Source organism: Pristiophorus japonicus, chromosome 5, assembly GCF_044704955.1.
Source record: "Pristiophorus japonicus isolate sPriJap1 chromosome 5, sPriJap1.hap1, whole genome shotgun sequence".
Lineage (NCBI taxonomy): Eukaryota > Metazoa > Chordata > Chondrichthyes > Pristiophoridae > Pristiophorus > Pristiophorus japonicus.
The window spans coordinates 109340645-109363289 of NC_091981.1; the positions used below are offsets into that span (position 1 = coordinate 109340645).

A 22645-nucleotide genomic window follows, 5' to 3' on the forward strand; every position below is an offset into this window, starting at 1 on the left:
TTATTTTTTCATGTGTGGAGTCTCATTCCGTCAGATTTTAATTGTTGGAAATTTTAAAAACATTCTGGGTTAGATATTCATCTCGGGCAGTGGTGGCACCAGATCGGCCTCCCAATATAGCAGGTGCCTGATATTCAGCTCCACTACAGATCCGATACTGTCTATTTTGCACCACCACCTGAGACAAATTTCTAAACCTCTGTCTCTTTTATCTTCCTCTCTTAATCCCATCTTTCTTTCCCCCTCTTTAATTCGCATACTGTATATGATTTTATATTGAATTAAATATTCTAACTTACACTTCCTGGTATAGATCCTAATTCAGGGATCCAGAGGTGAGGGTCGAGACCAGAGGAGGATCGGGGCCGGGGAAGGATCGGGGAGGGAGGAGGATCGGGGAGGGAGGAGGATCGGGACCAGGGGAGGATCGGGGAAGGAGGAGGATCGGGGAGGGAGGAGGATCGGGGAGGGAGGAGGATCGGGACCAGGGGAGGATCGGGGAAGGAGGAGGATCGGGGAGGGAGGAGGATCGGGGAGGGAGGAGGATCGGGAAAGGAGGAGGATCGGGGACGGGGGAGGATCAGGGAGTGAGGAGGATCAGGGCCGGGGGAGGATCGGGGAGGGAGGAGAATCGGGGCCGGGGGAGGATCGGGAACGGGGGAGGATCGGGGACGGGAGGAGGATCGGGGAGGGAGGAGAATCGGGAAGGGAGGAGGATCGTGGAGGGAGGAGAATCGGGGAGGGAGGAGGATCGGAGAGGGAGGAGGATCGGGGCCGGGGGAGGATCGGGGAGGGAGGAGAATCGGGGAGGGAGGAGGATCGGGGAGGGAGGAGGACCGGGGCCGGGGGAGAATCGGGGAGGGAGGCGGATCGGAGAGGGAGGAGGATCGGGGAGGGAGGAGGATCGGAGAGGGAGGCGGATCGGGGAGGGAGGAGGATCGGGGAGGGAGGAGGATCGGGGCCGGGGGAGAATCGGGGAGGGAGGCGGATCGGAGAGGGAGGAGGATCGGGGAGGGAGGAGGATCGGGGAGGGAGGCGGATCGGGGAGGGAGGAGGATCGGGGAGGGAGGAGGATCGGAGAGGGAGGCGGATCAGGGAGGGAGGAGGATCGGGGAGGGAGGAGGATCGGGGCTGGGGAAGGATCGGAGCCGGGGGAGGATCGGGGAGGGAGGAGGCCCAGTACAGGAAGGGGGAGGTCAGGGCAGGATCGGGGCCAGAGAATGGTGGCCGGAAGAGCAATTGGGGGCTGGAGGGGGGCGATCGGAATGCCGGGAAGTTGATAGTGGGCCAGAGGGAGGAGGTCGGGAGGTCGGAAGGCCGGAGGAGGGTATCGTAGGCTGGGGAGGGTGTGGTTGTGGGCCGAGGAACTAAGTCTCGAGGTGGTACTGGGGTTCAGAGGGGAGATCGGAGGCCTCGGGGGCGAGGAGAGGTGGGAGGAGATCAGATGGGTCGGGGGGGTCCATTCGCTGAGGGTTAGTGAGGTGGGGATGCTAAAACCAGCAGATAAGTGGAAAGGCACTTGCCTCCTGGATCCAGCAGTCCTCGCCTCCCTTTAGATGTTGGGTTCCCCAAGGCCAAGGAAACCCGCCCGCTCACAGTTAAAATTGAATTGGTGGATCACCACAAGGCTCGAAGCCTCATTATAATACTTAAATGGGAAGCCCGCCTCTTGGGAGCGCGTCATCAGTCTGTCCCCCGTCCCACCTCCGTTAAAACCAGAAGTGAGCGAGTTGGAGGTGGGTTGTGGTCGGGATTCGTTTTTTTAAACTCATTAACTTCCCACCTGATCTGTTGTGTCCTTACACACTACAGCAAATCAACATGAGGCACACACTGGAGACAAGGTCACTCTGTGACCTGTACCTTTATTCATAGGACCAAGAAGTGATGACCCTGCGTGGGATCTCCCTTTAACACCTGGATGACCAGGTGAGGAGTGTCTCCCACAAGTTCACCCCCTGTGGTCAAGGTGTGCATTTCTCAGGTGTATACAGTGTACAGTGTTGTTACATAAAGGTTACAGTTATGTGAAGGTTACAAACATGACACGATCCAAACCCACCAATTATTTTGGGGTTAGAATTACTCCCTGCATGTCTCAGTATGGATTCTTCAATCTGATTGATTAAGGAAATACACCATTGCTTGCCCTGTTCACACGCAGTGTAGAGGGCGCTGTGCTGTTTCGGCTCTCTAATTATCGCAATGTAAAAGTCTGTGGGCATGTGTAACCGAATCTCCCACCGTCCTGGGGCGGTCACAATTGACCAGTAACTTAACTGGGCCAGCCTCACACAAGAGCAGGTCAGGGGCTGGGTATTCTACAGCGAGTGACTCACCTCCTGATTACCCAAAGCCTTTCCACCATCCACAAGGCATAAGTCACGAGTGTGATGGAATACTCTCCACTTGCCTGGATGAGTGCAGCTCCGACTACACTCAAGAAGCTCGACACTATCCAGGACAAAGCAGCCCACTTGATTGGCACCTTATCCACCACCTCAAACATTCACTCCCTCCACCATCGGCGCACCATGGCTGCAGTGTGTACCATCTACACGATGCATTGTGGTAACTCATCAAGGCTTGATCGACAGCACCTCCCAAACGCGCGATGTCTACCGCCTAGAAGGACAAGAGCAGCAGGCGCAGAGGAACACCCTCACCTCCAAGTTCACCTCCAAGTCACACACCATCCTGACTTGGAAATATATCACCATTCCTTCATCATCGCTGGGTCAAAACCCTGGAACTCCCTCCCTAACAGCACTGTGGGAGTACCTTTACCACATGGACTGCAGCGGTTCAAGAAGGTGGCTCATCAGCCTTCTCAAGGTCAATTAAGGACAGACAATAAATGCTGGCCTTGCCTGCGATGCCCACATCGCATTAATACATTTTTTAACTTGTAATGAATGGCAAATGCCGTTCTTTCGTCGCTGACCGCAAAATCTGAGCCATTGAGTAATTGTGAGAGCTGTAGAATCATGATGGGTGGTTGGGGAGAGGGGGTGGTGTGGTAGTGCTGAGAGGAACATCACAAGCGCAAGTGCTTGGAACCTCGTTGTTCCTTATCTACATAAATGATTTGGATGCAAAAAATGTGTTAAATTGTTACATTTGCAGACATTACTAAAGCAGGGAGAACAATCGGAATGGAAGGTGCAGTTAACAAGTCGCAGAAGGATTTAGATAAGATGTGGAATTAAGCTGACAAATGGAAAATTAAATTTAATAGTGACAAATATAAAACATTACAGGGGCCGAAATTGAGCCCTGCCACAAATGGGGCGCACTTACTGTTTTTAGCAAATTTTCCGGCAAAATTCAGGACTTGTTTTTTTCTGGTCGGGGTGGTGTTTCAGGCGACCGATGGGTGGGAATGCCCTTGCAGCGGGTCGGCCGCCCTGACTAGTCATCAGTGACACACTAATGATGTCAGTGGGACGCGGACATGCCGCAATGCGGTGACGCGTCACAACGTCCCTCCCCTTCAGTTAAAGGGGAGGGCCGCTGCGAACTCTGCAAAGTTTTTAGTTAGGTCCACTGGGCCCCCAGGGAGGGTTTCGGCTGGGTCAGTGGCCTGATACCCAAGGGGGGGGGGGGGGGTGGCGGTGCCAGGCTGCCTGTTGGCGGCCCGGCCGAACCAGTGGGCATAATTGTCGGCCCGACTTGGCAGTCGGCCAACAATAAAAAATAATATTGAGTCGCTGGCAGCGCGACTTCCTCTTTAAGGGTAGATGAGCCGCCCAGCCACAGACAGCTCACCGTTGGGGAAAGCTGTCAGTGGCACTGACCGGCGGCAGTGCCACTCCCGCGGGGCAATTCCGCACGGGGCAATTTCCCCCGGGGGCCGGAAAGGGGGTCGTCGCCGGTTGGTTAGGGATCGGCATGTGCCCGACACAGCAGGGAAATAGGCGGAGCGAAACCCGTTCCTGCCGCTTACGGCCCGGGGGCAATTTCGGAAGGGTCAGCCCATCCGTCCGCCCCGGACAGTAAGGCCTCTCCTCTTAGAGGTGGGAATGGAGCTTATAGAGGGGGACAATTTCGGCCGCTACAACTTGGCTAAAAAAAAAATGGGTAGCTTCGGAATACAATGAAGGAAATACAATCAGCTGTGGAAGACTTAGAAAGTGGCCTGGGTGTAATAATAGTCTTGTTACTTTACATGTCAAGACAATGTGGAGAAGCAGTTCAAAAATAAATAAAATGTTTGGATACATCAGTGGAAGTGTTTGAGAATAACCCGACTGAGGTTACGCTGAGGCTTTATAATGCACTATAATACTCCTCTTGGAGCACAGTTTTGGTCACCACACTTTAAAAGGTACTGGAAAAGGTACAGAAAAATGCAACAAAAATGATCCAAAGCTCATGAGCCACAGGGAAAGATAAGGGTAGCTCACACTCAAAAGCCTCGAAAGGTTAAGGCAAGCCTCAAAAGGTACATAAGGTATTAAATGTTGTAGCTAAGAAGAACTGCGAGTACTATTTCAAGATAAATCAGAACAAGATTTAAAATTTTAAATAGATATTCACAAAGAAATATTCAGAGAAGGAAAAATGTTTGGAATAATAAGCCAGGTCAAACAGTAGAGTCAATATTGGTCGAGAATTTCCATCGGGATCGCCCAGTTACTGCCCAATCAACTACTGAGATTGAGCTTAACGCCCATATTTGATTAAAAATGGAAATTAACACCCAATTATCGACAGGGTAACTTTCAGCATACAATTAACTCCGGGAATTAGCTGAACCACCCGCCCATATTTTTTTATAAAATCTGACATCATCACTCGTGCACCACCTAGAAGATTGCTTATAATGGAAACTAATGTCCAAATACCGCCCAGATTATCGGCGACCGTTACTTTCAGCATCTCGCCCATATACTGACCAAATGATCGCTTGCCCAAAAAGATGCTCAAGAAAAGCTGCACTCACCTGACCTTAACCCAGCGGTATGGTCACCATTTTGTAATTTGGAGGACTTTTCATAAAAGGCTGCTTCAAGTTCATGGGAGCATTGAAGTAATTAGTGAGCGCTTTTAAGGTCGTTTTAAAATCTCTTGACAACCATCTAATCACATTGTGGTGAATTTTGAGTTTCTATTGTGTTTTTAGAGGACAATTTAATAATTTTGAAGACATAATAGGGCATTTATAGTAATGGGGCCTGTAATTTCTCAGCCAGTATTGATGACTACTCACATGCTGCAGACTAGAGATGGGAGAAGGTTTATTTGCCCAATCAAAGAGGCGTGCTGAGGAGGAGACGACCTTACACCCAACGCACTTACAGGGATAAGCGATCATACCTGGACTTGTCTGACAGCACGTGCCTTAGGAGGCTGCGCTTCCGAAAGAAGGTCATCAGTGAGATATGCCAGCTAATTAAGGGAGATTTGCAGCCTACCAGCACCACCAGGACCGCACTGCCCGTTAAGGTCAAGGTTACTGTGGCGCTTTCCTTTTATGCATCGGGCTCCTTTCAGGCCTCAGCTGGCGACATTTACGGTATCTTTCAGCACGCTACACATTGCTGCATTTGACAGGTGACTAAAGCCCTTTACGCTCACAGGATAGACATTATAAACTTCCCTATGACCAGGGAGGCACAGACTGAGAGGGCTTTGGGTTTCTCGAGAATAGCAAACTTTTCCAAGGTGCAGGGAGCAATAGACTGTATGCACATCGCCCTGCGAGCACCTTTTCAGGATGCTGATGTGTTTCGGAACCGAAAGGGATTCCGCTCTCTGAATGTGCAACTCGTCAACCACAAGCAAATAATCATGACAGTACATGCAAAATTTCCAGGGAGCATCCATGATGCACACATCCTGCGTGAGAGCACTGCCTCTGACCTGTTTAAGAGTCAGCCACAAGGTCGTGGTTGGATGTTGGGGGATAAAGGATATGGCTTTGCAGCTGGCTCATGACACCCCTGCGTAAGCCCCAGATGGAAGCCGAGAAGCGCTATAACGAAAGCCATATAGCCACATGCAATATCGTCAAAAAGACAATTGGAGTGCTTAAGCACCACTTCAGATGCCTGGACCATTCAGGAGGCAACTTACAATACTACCCTGAGCAGGTCACTGAGTTCTTTGTGGTGTGCTGCATGTTGCATAATTTAGCTATTAGGAGGGGACAAGAATTGTCAGATGGGACTGCCGGTCCACCTCAGGAGAGCGGGAAGGTGGAAGAGGAGGACGAGGAGGTGGACGAGGACCTTGGAGAGGACAATTAGGCTGGTGTTGAAAACGTTTTTCAAGGTCGGTGAGTTGGCACAGATCTGCCAGTCCTCCTTCAGTCCACCTCTGCTTGCCCCGTTTTTTTGACAGTTTTCTCTACAAAGGTGACAAGAGCATGGCATAAGCTCATTGCCTCGGTACTATTACAAATATTAATAGATACTACTATTGCACAAAACACACAACACACAGAAATCCACAATTACTCATCACCCTTGCTATTCATTGTTAACATTATATGCGATTACGCTTTGTATTGGCACGGATTAATTGGCAATCTTGTTATGCGAGGCCCCTTGGGGAAGAGTGAACATAACATGGTAGAATTCTTCATTAAGGTGGAGAGTGACACAGTTAATTCAGAAATTAGTGTCCTGAACTTAAAGAAAGGTAACTTCGATGGTATGAGACGTAAATTGACTAGGATAGACTGGCGAATGATACTTAAAGGGTTGATGGTGGATAGGCAATGGCAGACATTTAAAGATCACATGGATGAACTTCAACAATTGTACATCCCTGTCTGGCGTAAAAATAAAACGGGGAAGGTGGCTCAACCGTGGCTAACAAGGGAAATTAGGGATAGTGTTAAATCAAAGGAAGAGGCATATAAATTGGCCAGAAAAAACAGCAAACATGAGGACTGGGAGAAATTTAGAATTCAGCAGAGGAGGACTAAGGGCTTAATTAGGAGGAGGAAAATAGAGTATGAGAGTAAGCTTGCAGGGAACATAAAAACTGACTGCAAAAGCTTCTATAGATATGTGAAGAGAAAACGATTAGTGAAGACAAATGTAGGTCCCTTGCATTCAGAATCAGGTAAATTTATAATGGGGAACAAAGAAATGGCAGACCAATTGAACAAATATTTTGGTTCTGTCTTCACTAAGGAAGAAACAAATAACCTTCCAGAAGTACTAGGGGACCGAGGGTCTAGCGAGAAGAAGGAACTGAAGGAAATCCTTATTAGTCAGGGAATTGTGTTAGGGAAATTGATGGGATTGAAGACCAATAAATCGCCAGGACCTAATAGTCTGCATCCCAGAGTACTTAAGGAAGTGGCCCTAGAAATAGTGGTTGCATTGGTGGTCATTTTCCAACATACTGTAAACTCTGGATCAGTTCCTATGGATTGGAGGGTAGCTAATGTAACCCCATTTTTAAAAAAAAGAGGGAGAGAGAAAACAGGGAATTATAGACTGGTTAGCCTGACATCGGTAGTGGGGAAAATGTTGGAATCAATTATTAAAGACGTAATAGCAGCGCATTTGGAAAGCAGTGACAGGATCGGTCCAAGTCAGCATGGATTTGTGAAAGGGAAATCATGCTTGCCAAATCTTCTAGAATTTTTTGAGGATGTAACTGGTAGAGTGGACAAGGGAGAACCGGTGGATGTGGTGTATTTGGACTTTCAAAAGGCTTTTGACAAGGTCCCACACAAGAGATTGGTGTGCAAAATTAAAGCACATGGTATTGGGGGTAATGTATTGACGAAGATAGAGAACTGGTTGGCAGACAGGAAGCAAAGAGTAGGAATAAATGGGTCCTTTTCAGAATGGCAAGCACTGACTAGTGGGGTACCGCAAGGTTCAGTGCTGGGCCCCTAGCTATTTATAATATACATTAATGATTTGGACGAAGGATTTGAATGTAATATCTCCAAGTTTGCAGATGACATTAAGCTAGGTGGCAGTGTGAGCTGTGAGGAGGATGCTAAGAGACTGCAGGGCGACTTGGACAGGTTAGGTGAGTGGGCAAATGCATGGCAGATGCAGTATAATGTAGATAAATGTGAGGTTATCCACTTTGATGGTAAAAACAGGAAGGCAGAATATTATCTGAATGATGACAGATTAGAAAAAGGGGAGGTGCAACGAGACCTGGATGTCATGGTGCATCAGTCATTGAAAGTTGGCATGTAGGTACAGCAGGCGGTGAAGAAGACAAATGGCATGTTGGCCTTCATAGTGAGAGGATTTGAGTATAGGAGCAGGGAGGTCTTACTGCAGTTGTACAGGGCCTTGGTCAGGCCACACCTTGAATATTGTGCACAGTTTTGATCTCCTAATTTGAGAAAGGACATTCTCGCTATTGAGGGAGTGCAGCGAAGGATCACCAGAATGATTCCCGGGATGGCAGGACTGACATATGAAGAATGACTGGATCGACTAGGCTTATATTCATTCGAATTTAGAAGAATGAGAGGGGATCTCATAGAAACATACAAAATTCTGATGGGATTGGACAGGTTAGATGCAGGAAGAATGTTTCCGATATGGGGAAGTCAAGAACGAGGGGTCACAGTTTAAAGATAAGGGGTAAGCCATTTAGGGCTGAGATGAGGAGAAACTTCTTCACTCAGAGAATTGTGAACCTGTGGAATTCTCCACCACAGAAAGTTGTTGAGGCCAGTTTGTTAGATATATTCATAAGGGAGTTAGATGTGGCCCTTATGGCTAAAGGGATCAAGGGGTATGGAGAGAAAATAGGAATGGGGAACTGAAGTTGAATGATCAGCCATGATCATATTGAATGGTGGTGCAGGCTCGAAGGGCCAAATGGCCTACTCCTGTACCTATTTTCTATGTTTCTATGTATGCAATCGAATGCATGGTTATACCTACATTCCGAGAATAAATTTAATAAGATCGTGATTAGGAACTAACGCATTACACCAAGATTACCAGCTTAATTACAATCCAGCAGCTCTACATATGAATTAATGAGTCATTGCATCGTTACAATTTATAAATTTAATAAATGTAATACTTATTCTTCCACAAACAACAAGGTCGTTCCAGCTCTTGCGGCACTAGTTCGGCTCACAGACATCATGAGCTACCAATGAGACGACTTCGCCGATCTCTGCCCATATTCTCTGATATACCTTGGGGAGTGGTTTTCCATGACCACCCCAGGTCAATTGGGCCCAATGAGTTTTTACCTCGTGGACTAGGCCAGCATTTGCCTCTTCTGAAAAATGCTTGGCATGCCTTCTGCCACCCATCTCTACCATCTCACCCAGATCACTCACTTCATCCACCTCCTCCACCTCTCCAACATCACTCAACATGGACTCCTCTACGTGTTCCATTATTTATTTGTAATTATTTTCAGTTATTCCCCATAAAAAACAATTCTTCAATATCCAATCCACAAAACAACAGCTCGACTCTCTCTCTCTCTGTTCTGCGCATCTGCAGATGACCCCTGACCTCCCGAATCACGGGAAAAGTTAATCACCTAAAAATAAAACCACGCTTGCGCAGAACGGCCAATGCTATGGACACCGGCCTTGCACAATGGAATAAATCGCTAACGCCCATTTCACATCGCTACAGCTAAGGGCAATATTTAAAAATTGCGGTTATTAAAATGGGCGATATTCCGGCGATCCCTCAAAATAATATCACTAACGCCGGAAATATCGCCCATTTTTGAACGATATAGATGTCAATGGAACGTCTCGCGCAAAGACAAATTAAGTAATTTTAACTATGGGCAATGGTGTAAAACAGTCAATTTCAAATTGTTTAACAATTATACATCACGGGCGGGGTGTATAATGGGCAGCTAATTCGATATCACCTGTTTTACACCATCGCCCATAGTTAAAATTACCCCAAAGGAAAGTTCCAGATGCAGTTCTGTTGGGCTTAATGGGCATGAAGACCATGGGGACAAACTCAATAGATCAAATGGTCTTTTTCTTCATTCTTTACTTTTTCATATGGTCTTAGGACAAGGAGTATTTTATTGCATTCTTGCCAATAAAGTCAACTCTGATAAGTTAGTATTTGTACCAGGCTGGGTGAAGTCTGAAAGCACCTTCTGTAGACTTCCATCTGTTTGACAAATATCCACTGCAGCCTTAACAAATAAAGGGCGCTAACGGAGAAACCGTTTGAGAGTCGGGATAAATGGGTCCTTTTCGGGTTGGAAATCGGTGGTTAGTGGAGTGCCACAGGGATCGGTGCTGGGACCACAACTGTTTACAATATACATAGATGACCTGGAAGAGGGGACAGAGTGTAATGTAACAGAATTTGCAGATGACACAAAGATTAGTGGGAAAGTAAGTTGTGTAGAGGACACAGAGAGGCTGCAAAGAGATTTAGATAGGTTAAGCGAATGGGCTAGGGTTTGGCAGATGGAATACAATGTCGGAAAATGTAAGGTCATCCACCTTGGAAAAAAAAACAGTAAAAGGGAATATTATTTGAATGGGGAGAAATTACAACATGCTGCGGTGCAGAGGGACCTGGGGGTCCTTGTGCATGAAACTCTTTTGAGTTTACCTGCAAAACATAAAAACATTAAACGGTGCCACCCGACCTGGGTGACACTCCAGACATTTACAAGGCCCTTTTTTTTTTCACCCCCTTTTTTTTTTTGTGTTTTTCTTTTTTTTTGGGCACTAAAATCACAATTTTCCCCAGTGCCCCCTATAAAAGGGAAGGGGGACACTAAAAGCACCGGCAATTAAGACAAATTAAACTTAAAAAAACGTAAAATCAAATTAAAATTTGGTTGCCGGGCGTGATGATGCACTCCAGTCCCTCCGGTGCCCACCTCTCGCGGAAGGCCGCGAGCGTACCGGTGGACACCGCGTGCTCCATCTCCAAGGACACCCTGGACCGGATGTAAGAGCGGAAGAGAGGCAGGCAGTCAGGTTGAACGACCCCCTCGACCACCCGCTGCCTGGACCGGCTGATGGCACCCTTGGCCGTGCCCAGGAGCAGTCCTACGAGGAGGCCTTCGGACCTACCCGCTCCCCTCCGCACAGGGTGCCCAAAGATCAGGAGTGTGGGACTGAAGTGCAGCCAGAATTTCAGGAGCAGCCCCTTCAAATAATGGAACAGGGGCTGCAACCTTGTGCACTCAATAAAAACATGGAACACGGACTCCTCCTTGTGCATGAATCCCAAAAAGTTAGTTTGCAGGTGCAGCAGGTAATCAGGAAGGCGAATGGAATGTTGGCCTTCATTGCGAGAGGGATGGAGTACAAAAGCAGGGAGGTCCTGCTGCAACTGTACAGGGTATTGGTGAGGCCGCACCTGGAGTACTGCATGCAGTTTTGGTCACCTTACTTAAGGAAGGATATACTAGCCTTGGAGGGGGTACAGAGACGATTCACTAGGCTGATTCCGGAGATGAGGGGATTACCTTATGATGATAGATTGAGTAGACTGGGTCTTTACTCATTGGAGTTCAGAAGGATGAGGGATGATCTTATAGAAACATTTAAAATAATGAAAGGGATAGATAAGATAGAGGCAGAGAGGTTGTTTCCACTGGTCGGGGAGACTAGAACTAGGGGGCACAACCTCAAAATACGGGGGAGCCAATTTAAAACTGAGTTGAGAAGGAATTTCTTCTCCCAGAGGGTTGTGAATCTGTGGAATTCTCTGCCCAAGGAAGCAGTTGAGGCTAGCTCATTGAATGTGTTCAAATCACAGATAGATAGATTTTTAACCAATAAGGGAATTAAGGGTTATGGAGAACTGGCGGGTAAGTGGAGCTGAGTCCACGGCCAGATCAGCCATGATCTTTTTCAATGGCGGAGCAGGCTCGAGGGGCTAGATGGCCTACTACAGTTCCTAATTCTTATGTTCTTATATTCTTATGTTCATTGCCTGCATCTTCAAAATATCAGCATCTGCATGAATTTCAAAGCTGAGAACTAAGTCTAACACAAACAACAAAGCTACCACAGAAAACCTGTATTGAAAAGAATTGCCGTGTGTTCAATTGGTTTTGAAGTCCAGCCTGAAACTGCTTAAATTACAAAGGTCTGTTTATAATTACTAGTTAAAGCTTCCATAACATAGTAACCAGAGAGGTGCTACAGGGCTGGAAAGATCAATTGAGCAAGGTTCTTGAACCTTACTCAAATCAGGAGTTCAGAGTTTTATTAGACCTATAGACCACATAATCAACAATACCTGCTATATGCAAGCTATAAACTTCCAGATGTTAAACTGATATTAAGTACTTAGACATATTGTGACCTTCTAATACCGAAGGCTGTTTTTTCTCATACTGAGTTGCAGTATGAGTACAGGCACTGCATTGCACCCTATTCCATAAAACTAACATTTTCTTTCAGTGCATAATTCATTTGTACATGAAATAGTAAAAGGCACACCTGCCCTGCTTCCAAAGTTTATGCGAGAAGGAATGAACCAGTACAGCTTGCAAACAGATAACTGGTGGTTTCCCTTTGAATGCAAGGACTTGTTCATCTGCAGTGCTTTCTTGGTGTGAATGGGTGCCCATTGTTAACATCAATTATGTGTACATTAATTAACTCAATTATTTGAGTTTTCCTGCTCATGGTAGGTTTGATATGTGCTTGCACTTTATACAACTTTGTAGTTGCATCTCCAAAATGGAAGAATTGCCAGTCAGTTCACATGATACGGTAATCACTTTCTCATTATTAGTTCCATCGCATGAGGGCGAGTCCGGGATAGAAAAATCCAACCCGCAGTTACAGCACAACATCATACATCAGTATCCGTGGCAGGAAAGGCAATAGTTTTTGAAGGATTGAAATAGCATACTCCCAGGGGAACACCACCCACTAGATGACAATTTGCAGTTCAAGTGTATAATATTTGGTGCTAGATGCTACTTGGTGTTGAAATGGCCAATGACACAGCCCAGCGATTTTTCAATTCTCTTGGTCCCAACCCAATAATTTACCAAGAAATATGCTCGGCTTTACTGCCATTGCAGGACTAGAAGGTTAAATGTCACCCCCCCCCCCTGTCCTCCCCCCAAAATAGCTGTTTTAAAGCTGTCGTCGACACCTTTCATCACTTTGTTGATGATTGAGAGTAGGCTGATGGGATGATAATTGGTTGCATTGGATTTGTCCTGCTTTTTGTGGACAAGACATACGTGGGGAATACTCCACTTTTTAGGGTAGATGCTAGTGTTGCAGCTGTACTGGAACAGCTTGGCTAGAGGCACGGCTAGTTCTGGAGCACAAGTCTTCAGATGTACAGCCGAAATGTTGTCGGGACCCATAGTTTTTACTGTATCCAGTGCGCTCAGCTATTTCTTGATATCATGCGGAGTGCATTGAATTGGCTGAAGACTGGCTTCTGTGTTGGTGGGATCCTCATGAGGAGTCCAAGATGGATCATCCTCTCAGTACTTCTGGCTGAATGTGGTTGCAAACACTTCAGTCTTGTCTTTTGCATTCATATGCTGGGCTGCGCCATCATTGAGGATGGAGATATTTATGGAGCCTCCTCCTCCCGTTAGTTGTTTAATTGTCCACCACCATTCACGATTGGATGTGACAGCACTGCAGCGCTTTGATCTGATCCATTGGTTGTGGAATTGCTTCGCTCTGCCTATAGAATGCTGCTTCCACTGTTTAACATGCATATAGCTTCACTAGGTTGGCAGCTCATTTTTAGGTTCGACTGGTGCTGCTCCTGGCATGCTCTTATATACTTCTCATTGAACCAGGGTTGGTTCCCTGGCTTGATGGTAATGGTCGAGTGAGGGATATACCAGGCCATGAAGTTACAGATTGTGGTGGAATAAAATTCTGCTGCTGTTGATGGCCCACAGCGCCTCATGGACGGCCAGTTTTGAGCTGCTAGATCTGCTCTGAATCTATCCCATTTAGCATGGTGGTAGTGCCACACATGATGGAGAATGTCAGTGTGAAGATGGGACTTTGTCTCCACAATGACTGTGCGGGTGGTCACTCTTACCAATACTGTCAATGGACAGATGCATCCGCAACAGGTAGACTGGCGAGGATGAGGTCAAATAGGTTTTTCCCTCGTGTTGGTTCTCGCACCATCTGCCGCAGGCCCAGTGTGGCAGCTATGTCTTTCAGGACCCAACCTGCTCAGTCTGTAGTGGTGCTGCCGAGCCACTCTTGGTGATGGACATTGAAGTCCCCAACCCAGAGTATATTATGTGCCTTTGCTACCCTCAGTGCTTCTTCTAAGTAGTGTTCAACATGGAGGAGTACTGATTCATCAGCCAAGGGAGGACGAATCAGCCTTGGGAGGGCGATAGGTGGTAATCAGTGGGAGGTTTCCTTGCCCATGTTTGACCTTATGCCATGAGACTTCATGGGGTTCGGAGTCAATGTTGATGACACCCAGGGCCACTCCTTCCCAATCCTATACCACTGTGCTGCCATAGAGGAGTTTGGATGTTGGCTGAAGGGTATGATTCTGTGAGTACGACTATGTCAAGCTGTTGCTTGACTAGTCTGTGGGACAGCTCTCCCAATTTTGGCAAAAGTCCACAGATGTTGGTTGGTTTTACAGGGTTGACTGGGCTGGGTGTGCCTTTGCTGTGTCCGAATCTGGTGCCAAGGTCGATGCCTGGCAGCCCATCCGGTTTTATTCTAATTGTTTTTCTCAGTGGTTTGATACAACTGATTGGCTTGCTAGGCCATTTCGGAGGGCAGTTAAGAGTCGAACACATTGTTGTGGGTCTGGAGTCACATTGCCTCCCCTAAAGGACATTAGTTTTTCCAACAATCTGGTAGTTTCATGGTCACCATTACTGATACTAGCTTTTTATTCCACATTTATTTAATTAACTGAATATAAATTCTACAATTGCCATGGTGGGATTTGAATTCATGTCTCCAGATCACTAATCCAATAATATAACCACTATGCTACCGTACCCAAATATGATTATTCTAAAGATTAGCATTAGATAATAAGTCATGCACTATGCTGTCATAATAATGCAAGCTTTGTGTAATATGTAGTTATGCTACAGCATGGCTTTCACTATCCTGGAAAAATAGCTGGATTCTGTTTTTGTAACCCTATTCCAGATGTTTATTGCATTGTTACACAAACTTTACAGTGGTCAATATGCACTTTATTGTTCAGTAATCCTGCCAGTGATCTTGTTTAAAACATAAAAGCATTAGCTTATGCATTGAATATCTATTTGATTTGATTATAGAATATTGGGAATAATACTTACATTTCTTGTGTATATAGTGTGTAGACTGGTATATTTCAGTCTCTTTGGTCATACAAATTGGGAATAAGGCTGATTAAATAAACAAGATCCAAACAGAAGTTCTGAACTAAATGTATTTGACTTCACCTGTGTAGAGGTTTAGTAATAAATGACATTTCTCAAAGGCACACAATGGCACGAGCAAAGGACCACAAGTAGGCTGGCTGCTTGTCTGCTCAGGCAGGGATAGAAAACAATAAAGAGGAAGCTGCAAAATCTAACCATACATAACTTTAAAAATTACACAGCGCAGTGTTATTTTCCAACGTGGACTGAAGATTAAGGGGGTGAAACTGGTCTTCGATGGTCGCACAAGACGGTGATACGAATCGCCAGCCCGTTTGACTGCAATGGAAATGAAACTCGGGCAAAGTGTAAAACGGGCTGCTGATTTGTTATCAACCATTTTGCGGTACTGCCAATTTCATAGAAACATAGAAAATAGGTGCAGCAGGAGGCCATTCGGCCCTTCGAGCCTGCACCACCATTCAATAAGATCATGGCTGATCATTCACCTTAGAATCCCTTTCCTGCTTTTTCTCCATACCCCTTGATCCCTTTAGCCGTAAGGGCCATATCTAACTCCCTCTTGAATATATCCAATGAACTGGCATCAACAGCTCTCTGCTGTAGAGAATTCCACAGGTTAACAACTCTCTGAGTGAAGAAGTTTCTCCTCATCTCGGTCCTAAATGGCCTTCCCCTTATCCTTAGACTATGTCCCCTGGTTCTGGACTTTCCCAACATCGGGAACAACTTCCTGCATCGAACCTGTCCAGCCCCGTCAGAATTTTATATGTTTCTATGAGATCCCCTCTCATCCTTCTAAACTCCAGTGAATACAGTCCATTCGATCCAATCTTTCCTCATGTGTCAGTCCTGCCATCCCGGGAATCAGTCTGGTGAACCTTCGCTGCACTCCCTCAATAGCAAGAACATCCTTCCTCAGATTAGGAGACCAAAACTGAACACAATATTCCAGGTGAGGCCTCACTAAGGCCCTGTACAACTGCAGTAAGACCTCCCTGCTGCTATACTCAAGACCTCTAGCTATGAAGGCCAACATACCATTTGCCTTCTTCACCGTCTGCTGTACCTGCATGCCAATTTTCAATGACTGATGAACCATGACACCCAGGTCTCATTGCACCTCCCCTTTTCCTAATCTGCCGCCATTCAGATAATATTCTGCCTTCGTGTTTTTGCCACAAAAGTGGATAACCTCACATTTATCCACATTATACTGCATCTGCCATGCGTTTGCCCACTTGTCTAACCTGTCCAAGTCACCCTGCAGCCTCTTGGCGTCCTCCTCACAGCTCACACCGCCTCCCAGCTTAGTGTCATCTGCAAACTTGGAGATATTACACTCAATTCCTTCATCTAAATCATTAATGTATATTGTAAATAGCTGGGGTTCCAGCACGGAGCCCTGCAGCACCACAATAGACACTGCCTGCCATTCTGAAAAGGACCCGTTTATCCCGACTCATTGCTTCCTGTCTGCCAACCAGTTCTCTATCCACCTCAGTACATTACCCCCAATACCCCATGTGCTTTAATTTTGCACACCAATCTCTTGTGTGGGACCTTGTCAAAAGCCTTTTGAAAGTCCAAATACACCACATCCACTGGTTCTCCTTTGTCCACTCTACCAGTTACATCCTCAAAAAATTCTAGAAGATTTGTCAAGCGTGATTTCCCTTTCATAAATCCATGCTGACTTGGACCGATCCTGGCACTGCTTTCCAAATGCGCTGCTATTTCATCTTTAATAATTGATTCCAACATTTTCCCCACTACTGATATCAGGCTATAATTACTCGTTTTCTCTCTCCTTCCTTTCTTAAAAAGTAGTGTTGCATTAGCTACCCTCCAGTCCATAAGAATCTCCTAAATTTCCATAACTTCACAATTTAACCTTGGAGTAAGGATATCATCAAGCACAAATCAAGAGACAAACACAAGTCAGATATAAGGGGGAAAATTGTGGTCGGAGGCTTCCTTCGTACGAACGCCTCTGACCCGAAAAATATCTACGAATCTCCCTATTGGTCCTGGAGAAACATAAGATCCCGGTCGGAGGCCTAGATTCGCTGTGCAGTGCTTGGGGAGAGGACTTTGAGGTTTGTGTGGAGAAGCTGGAGTTACGTGGGCCTGGACCACCAATCACTATGCAGTATTCTCATTGCTAAAAATAGGAGCTCTATTTGTACGGACTCCCATTACTATCAATGAGAAAAACCCCTAAAACATCTAAGCACAGCATAAAAAATAATAAAACACCTCACTTGTTTAAAATTAATTGAAATTAAATGTAATTAAATGTTTTAGAAAAACAAAATATTTTATGGAATTTTTTTAACGCATATTAATAACGTTAAAAATAAACTTACCATAATGGACAGGGTTTTTAATATAAAAATGGGTATTTAAATGTAATTTTTATATTTTTTAAAACTCTTATGCTGGTAAAAATAAGCTATGCGCCTGCTTTTACCAGGTGTAAAAGTTTGAAGGACATTCACGGGGCATGAGTTAGGCAAATGGCCCAATCTCTCCCACGTGAATGTCCTTTGCCTAGCAATGCGTAGGATCTGTCAAGAGAAATCTTGACAGATCGGAAAAGCTGGTTTTTGGTGCATGTGCATCTCGCCCCAAAAACGGCTATTGCGAGGCCTCGCCAGGTCCATGCGCACTTTGTACGCTCCCGGCGAGGCCAGAATTTTCAGCCCATAATGTTTACAGTTAAGAATAACACTGCTATTATTTATATATCTGTTGCATAAAAATGAGGGGGTGGGAATGATTACACTGAAAATAAACTCCTCCTAATGTGAAGGTAACAATAAACCATTCATGCTTCAGTCTTCCAGTTCAAGTCATCTGAACCTTTGATTTTTTTTCACACTCACATCCACAATTCTCTATTAACTCCACCTCTCTGATGTATCAATAACAAATAAGAAAAAAATCATACCTGGCACACCTGGTGGCATTTTCAGATATTTTCCATTAAAATGTTGAATTACTACTTCACATTTCTCAGTGGACTCCATTCTAAACATACAAAAAAAAGTGGTTGAATAATACCTCTTGTAATGCAGTGACTAACAACACAGACACAACACATTGTACTTTCCTCAGAATATATTTTCTAACCTGAAGTGTGTGAGTGACATTTTACAACAGCTCTTTTTTACAGCAGGGAAATATTTGTACAGAGATTGCTGCAGAGGAGCAAGGCGCCACTATAATTATGGGCAATTTAGAAGTATTTATTAACTGCAAGCCTGTCCTACAATCACTCTGTCATCAGTCAAGAGGATAAATAATATTGGCAGTGGGGAGGTGCCACCCGCAACTGCTCCCCTGGAGTGAACTACTCTCATTGTTGTATCTAGCAACTCCAGATTCATTGACATGAAAAGTGTATACAATGAATTAGTGTCCATTTGCAAAGTAAAAACAACACAGTGAGTGCAATCATTGACCATTTACCAATATTATCGAGTCACTGTCAATCTGTCTACAGAGCAAATCAAGTACAAGAATGTATCTCAAGGATATTTTATTATAAATTAAACAGATTATTTAACTCATTTATATGCCCTCCTTCAAAAGTAGCATTTGACAGAGTTCAGAAAAGGAATAGCAAGACAAATTATGACAAGGAGGCTCACAGAACTGTACTTGTTTCTATTGGGGAATAAAAGATTTAAAAGTGTCATGATCCAGATCTTTAAAGTGTTAAAACATAGAAAACGTAGAAACAATAACAGCTTGCATTTATATAGCGCCTTTAAAGTTGTATACTGTCCCAAGGTGCTTCATAGTAGCATTATTAAATACAATTTGACACCAAGCGACATAAGAAGATATTAGGACAGATGATCAAAATCTGGTCAAAACGGTAGGTTTTAAGGAGCGTCTTAAGAGAGGTGGAACAGTTTAGGGAGGGAACTCCAGAAGTAGGGCCTTAGCAGCTGAAGATACAGTCGCCAATGGTGGAGCGATAACAATTGGGGATGTGCAAAAAACAGAATTGGAGGAGAGCAGAGATTTTGGAAGGTTGTAGGACTGAAGGAGATTAGAGAGATAAGACAGGGCAAGCTATGGAGGTATTTGAAAACAAAGATAAGAATTTTAAAATCGAGGCATTGCTGCACTGGGAGCAAGCACAGGGGTGATGGATGAACAGGAAGGTGCGAGTTAGGGTACTGGCAACAGAGTTTGGGATGAGCTCAAGTTCACAGAGCTCAAGTTTGCAGTCTCATGAGCTTATGGCTAACACCACTGAATAATGGCATAGGAGATTAGTGCTGTTAAGGAAAAGGGGTAAAAATCTATAAATCAACCACAGCATTACAAACCCTTGCAATGCTATTTAAATTAAAAATTGAAAGAATTTGTTCTGTTTCCTTCAGTATTGCCATCTTGCATTTGCTGCATAGGAACATATGAGGGCCGAAATTCAGGTGGGCCAGAAAGCTGGTGCACCTATGAATTTTTAACTGGTACTCACCGTTGGAACTCTTGATGCGGTGAGTAGATCCATTTTCACGACTTAGAATTTTTTTCAAAATCCTACAGGAAATGGATCACAATGTGGCGGGCCTTAGCCTCAAAGCCAGGTTGACTGGCTGAAAGTGGGTCGGTTGGGCCATCCGCCGCTGTCAATCAACATGGTGGCGTCACAGCGTGTGTGCGTCACCATGCTCGCCGTTAAAGGGGAGAGATTCGATTGTTTTTTAAACTTTACCCACTGAGCCAGCAGGGAGGGTTTCGGTCGAGCCAATGGACTGGCACCCAAGAGGGAGTGCCAGGCTGCCCATTTGCGGCCCGGCCGAACCTGCGGCCAGTATTTTGCCGGCAAGTCGACCGGCAAAAATTCTTCCATTGCAGCCATGGCAGTGGGTCCTCCCCTTTAATGGCGGCTGCACTGCGGGCCGCACAGTCTTACATAACAACATAGGAACAAAAGAAATAGGAAATAAGAAGTAGGCCATACGGCCCCTCGAGTCTGCTCCGCCATTCAATAAGAGCATGGCTGATCTGATCATGGACTCAGCTCCATTTCCCTGCCCGCTCCCCATAACCCCTTATTCCCTTAACATTTAAGAAACTGTCTATTTCTTAAATATACTCAATGTCCCAGCTTCCACAGCTCTCTGGGGCAGAGAATTCCACAGGTTTACAACCCTCTGTGGGAAGAAATTTCTCCTCATCTCAGTTTTAAATGTGCAGCCCCTTATTCTAAGATTATGCCCCCTAGTTCTAGTCTCCCTTATCAGTGGAAACATCCTCTCTGCATCCATGTACAGCCACCTAAGAACTCATGCTAAGAGTAGAAGTAAGTCTTCCGCGATCCTGAGGAACTGCCTATGATGATGATGATGATGATAATCTTATACGTTTCAATAAGATCACCTCTCATTCTTCTGAATTCCAATGAGTAGAGGCCCAACATACTCAACCTTTCCTCATAAGTCAAACCCCTCATCTTCGGAATCAACCTAGTGAACCTTCTCTGAATTGCCTCCAAAGCAAGTATAGCCTTTCGTAAATATGGAAACCAAAACTGCACGCAGTATTCCAGGTGTGGCCTCACCAATACCTTGTACAACTGTAACAAGACTTCCCTGCTTTTATACTCCATCCCCTTTGCAATAAAGGCCAAGATACCATTGGCCTTTCTGATCACTTGCTGTACCTGCATACTATCCTTTTGTGTTTCATGCAAAAGTACCCCCCAGGTCCCGCTGTACTGCGGCACTTTGCAATCTTTCTCCATTTAAATAATAACTTGCTCTTTGATTTTTTTCTGCCAAAGTGCATGACCTCACACTTTCCAACATTATACTCCATCTGCCAAATTTTTTCCCACTCACTTAGCCTGTCTATGTCCTTTTGCAGATTTTTTGTGTCCTCCTCACACATTGCTTTTCCTCCCATCTTTCTATCGTCAGCAAACTTGGCTACGTTACACTCAGTCCCTTCTTCCAAGTCATTAATATAAATTGTAAATAGTTGGGGGTCCCAGCACTGATCCCTGCGGCACCCCACTAGTTACTGATTGTCAACCCGAGAATAAACCATTTATCCCGACTCTCTGTTTTCTGTTAGTTAGGTCATCCTCTATCCATGCTAATATATTACCCCAACTCCATGAGCTTTTATCTTGTGCAGTAATCTTTTATGTGGAACCTTGTCAAATAACTTCTGGAAGTCCAAATACACCACATCCACTGGCTCTCCTTTATCCACCCTGTTTGTTACATGCTCAAAGAATTCCAGCAAATTTGTCAAACATGACTTTCCCTTCATAAATCCATGCTGACTCTGCCTGACCGAATTTTGCTTTTCCAAATGTCCTGCTACTGCTTCGTTAATAATGGACTCCAACATTTTCCCAACCACAGATGTTAGGCTAACTGGTCTATAGTTTTCTGCTTTTTGTCTGCCTCCTTTTTTAAATAGGGGCGTTATATTTGCAGTTTTCCAATCTGCTGGGACCTCCCCAGAATCCAGGGAAAGTTGGTAAATTACAACCAATGCATCCACAATCCCTGCCGCTACTTCTCTTAAGACCCTAGGATGCAAGCCATCAGGTCCAGGGGAGTTATCTGCCTTTCGTCCCATTATCTTACTGAGTACCACCTCCTTAGTGATTGTGATTGTGTTAAGTTCCTCGCCCCATAGCCCCGTGACTATCCACTGTTGGAATATTGTTAGTTTCCTCTACTGTAAAGACTGATACAAAATATGTGTTCAGAGTTTCTGCCATCTCCATGTTTCCTATTACTAATTCCCCAAAACTCTTGCTATCTGTTTTTATATTTTGTGCTAGCTTACTTTCATAGTCTAGCTTTCCTTTCTTAATCATTTTTTTAGTCATTCTTTGCTGGCTTTTAAAAGCTTCCCAGTCTTCTGTCCTCCCATTAGTTTTGGCCACTCTGTATGCCCTTGTTTTCAATTGGATACCGTCCTTTATTTCTTTAGTTAGCCATGGATGGCTATCTTTTCTCTTACACCCTTTCCTCCTCACTTCAGAAGGTGTACCGGCAGAAAACTTACTGGGGGCCCCGTGCGGCAGAGGATTGATGGATTGAACTGAAAATGGGTAGGTAAGTATTTATTTGATTTTAATTTGGCGGTGCATCTACTTGGGTGGAATGGGGTCCAGACCGAAAAATCCCCGACCTGAATTTTGACTGGGTCGGCCTGTTGACCCCAAATGGCCTGTTGGCCATTTGATTTTTAGGAATGGCTGCTGCAAACGGGCATTGATGGGTCTCTTTGAGATCCTGAATTTCAGCCACATGGTGTTTAACTTGAACTGTGAGCGGATAATTTGAAGATACTT

At 45.1% G+C, this 22645-nt stretch overlaps 1 protein-coding gene across 9 annotated transcripts in view; it reads right to left on the bottom strand.

The window, feature by feature from the left end:
- rbms3 (RNA binding motif, single stranded interacting protein) overlaps positions 1-22645 on the bottom strand; it is an 858736-nt gene that overhangs the window by 223368 nt on the left and 612723 nt on the right. For all 9 annotated transcript variants that reach the window (XM_070880858.1, XM_070880857.1, XM_070880852.1 and 6 more), the window contains one exon: positions 18260-18339. In XM_070880858.1, coding sequence (XP_070736959.1) covers positions 18260-18339 — 80 coding nt within the window. The remainder of the gene's footprint in view (positions 1-18259; positions 18340-22645) is intronic.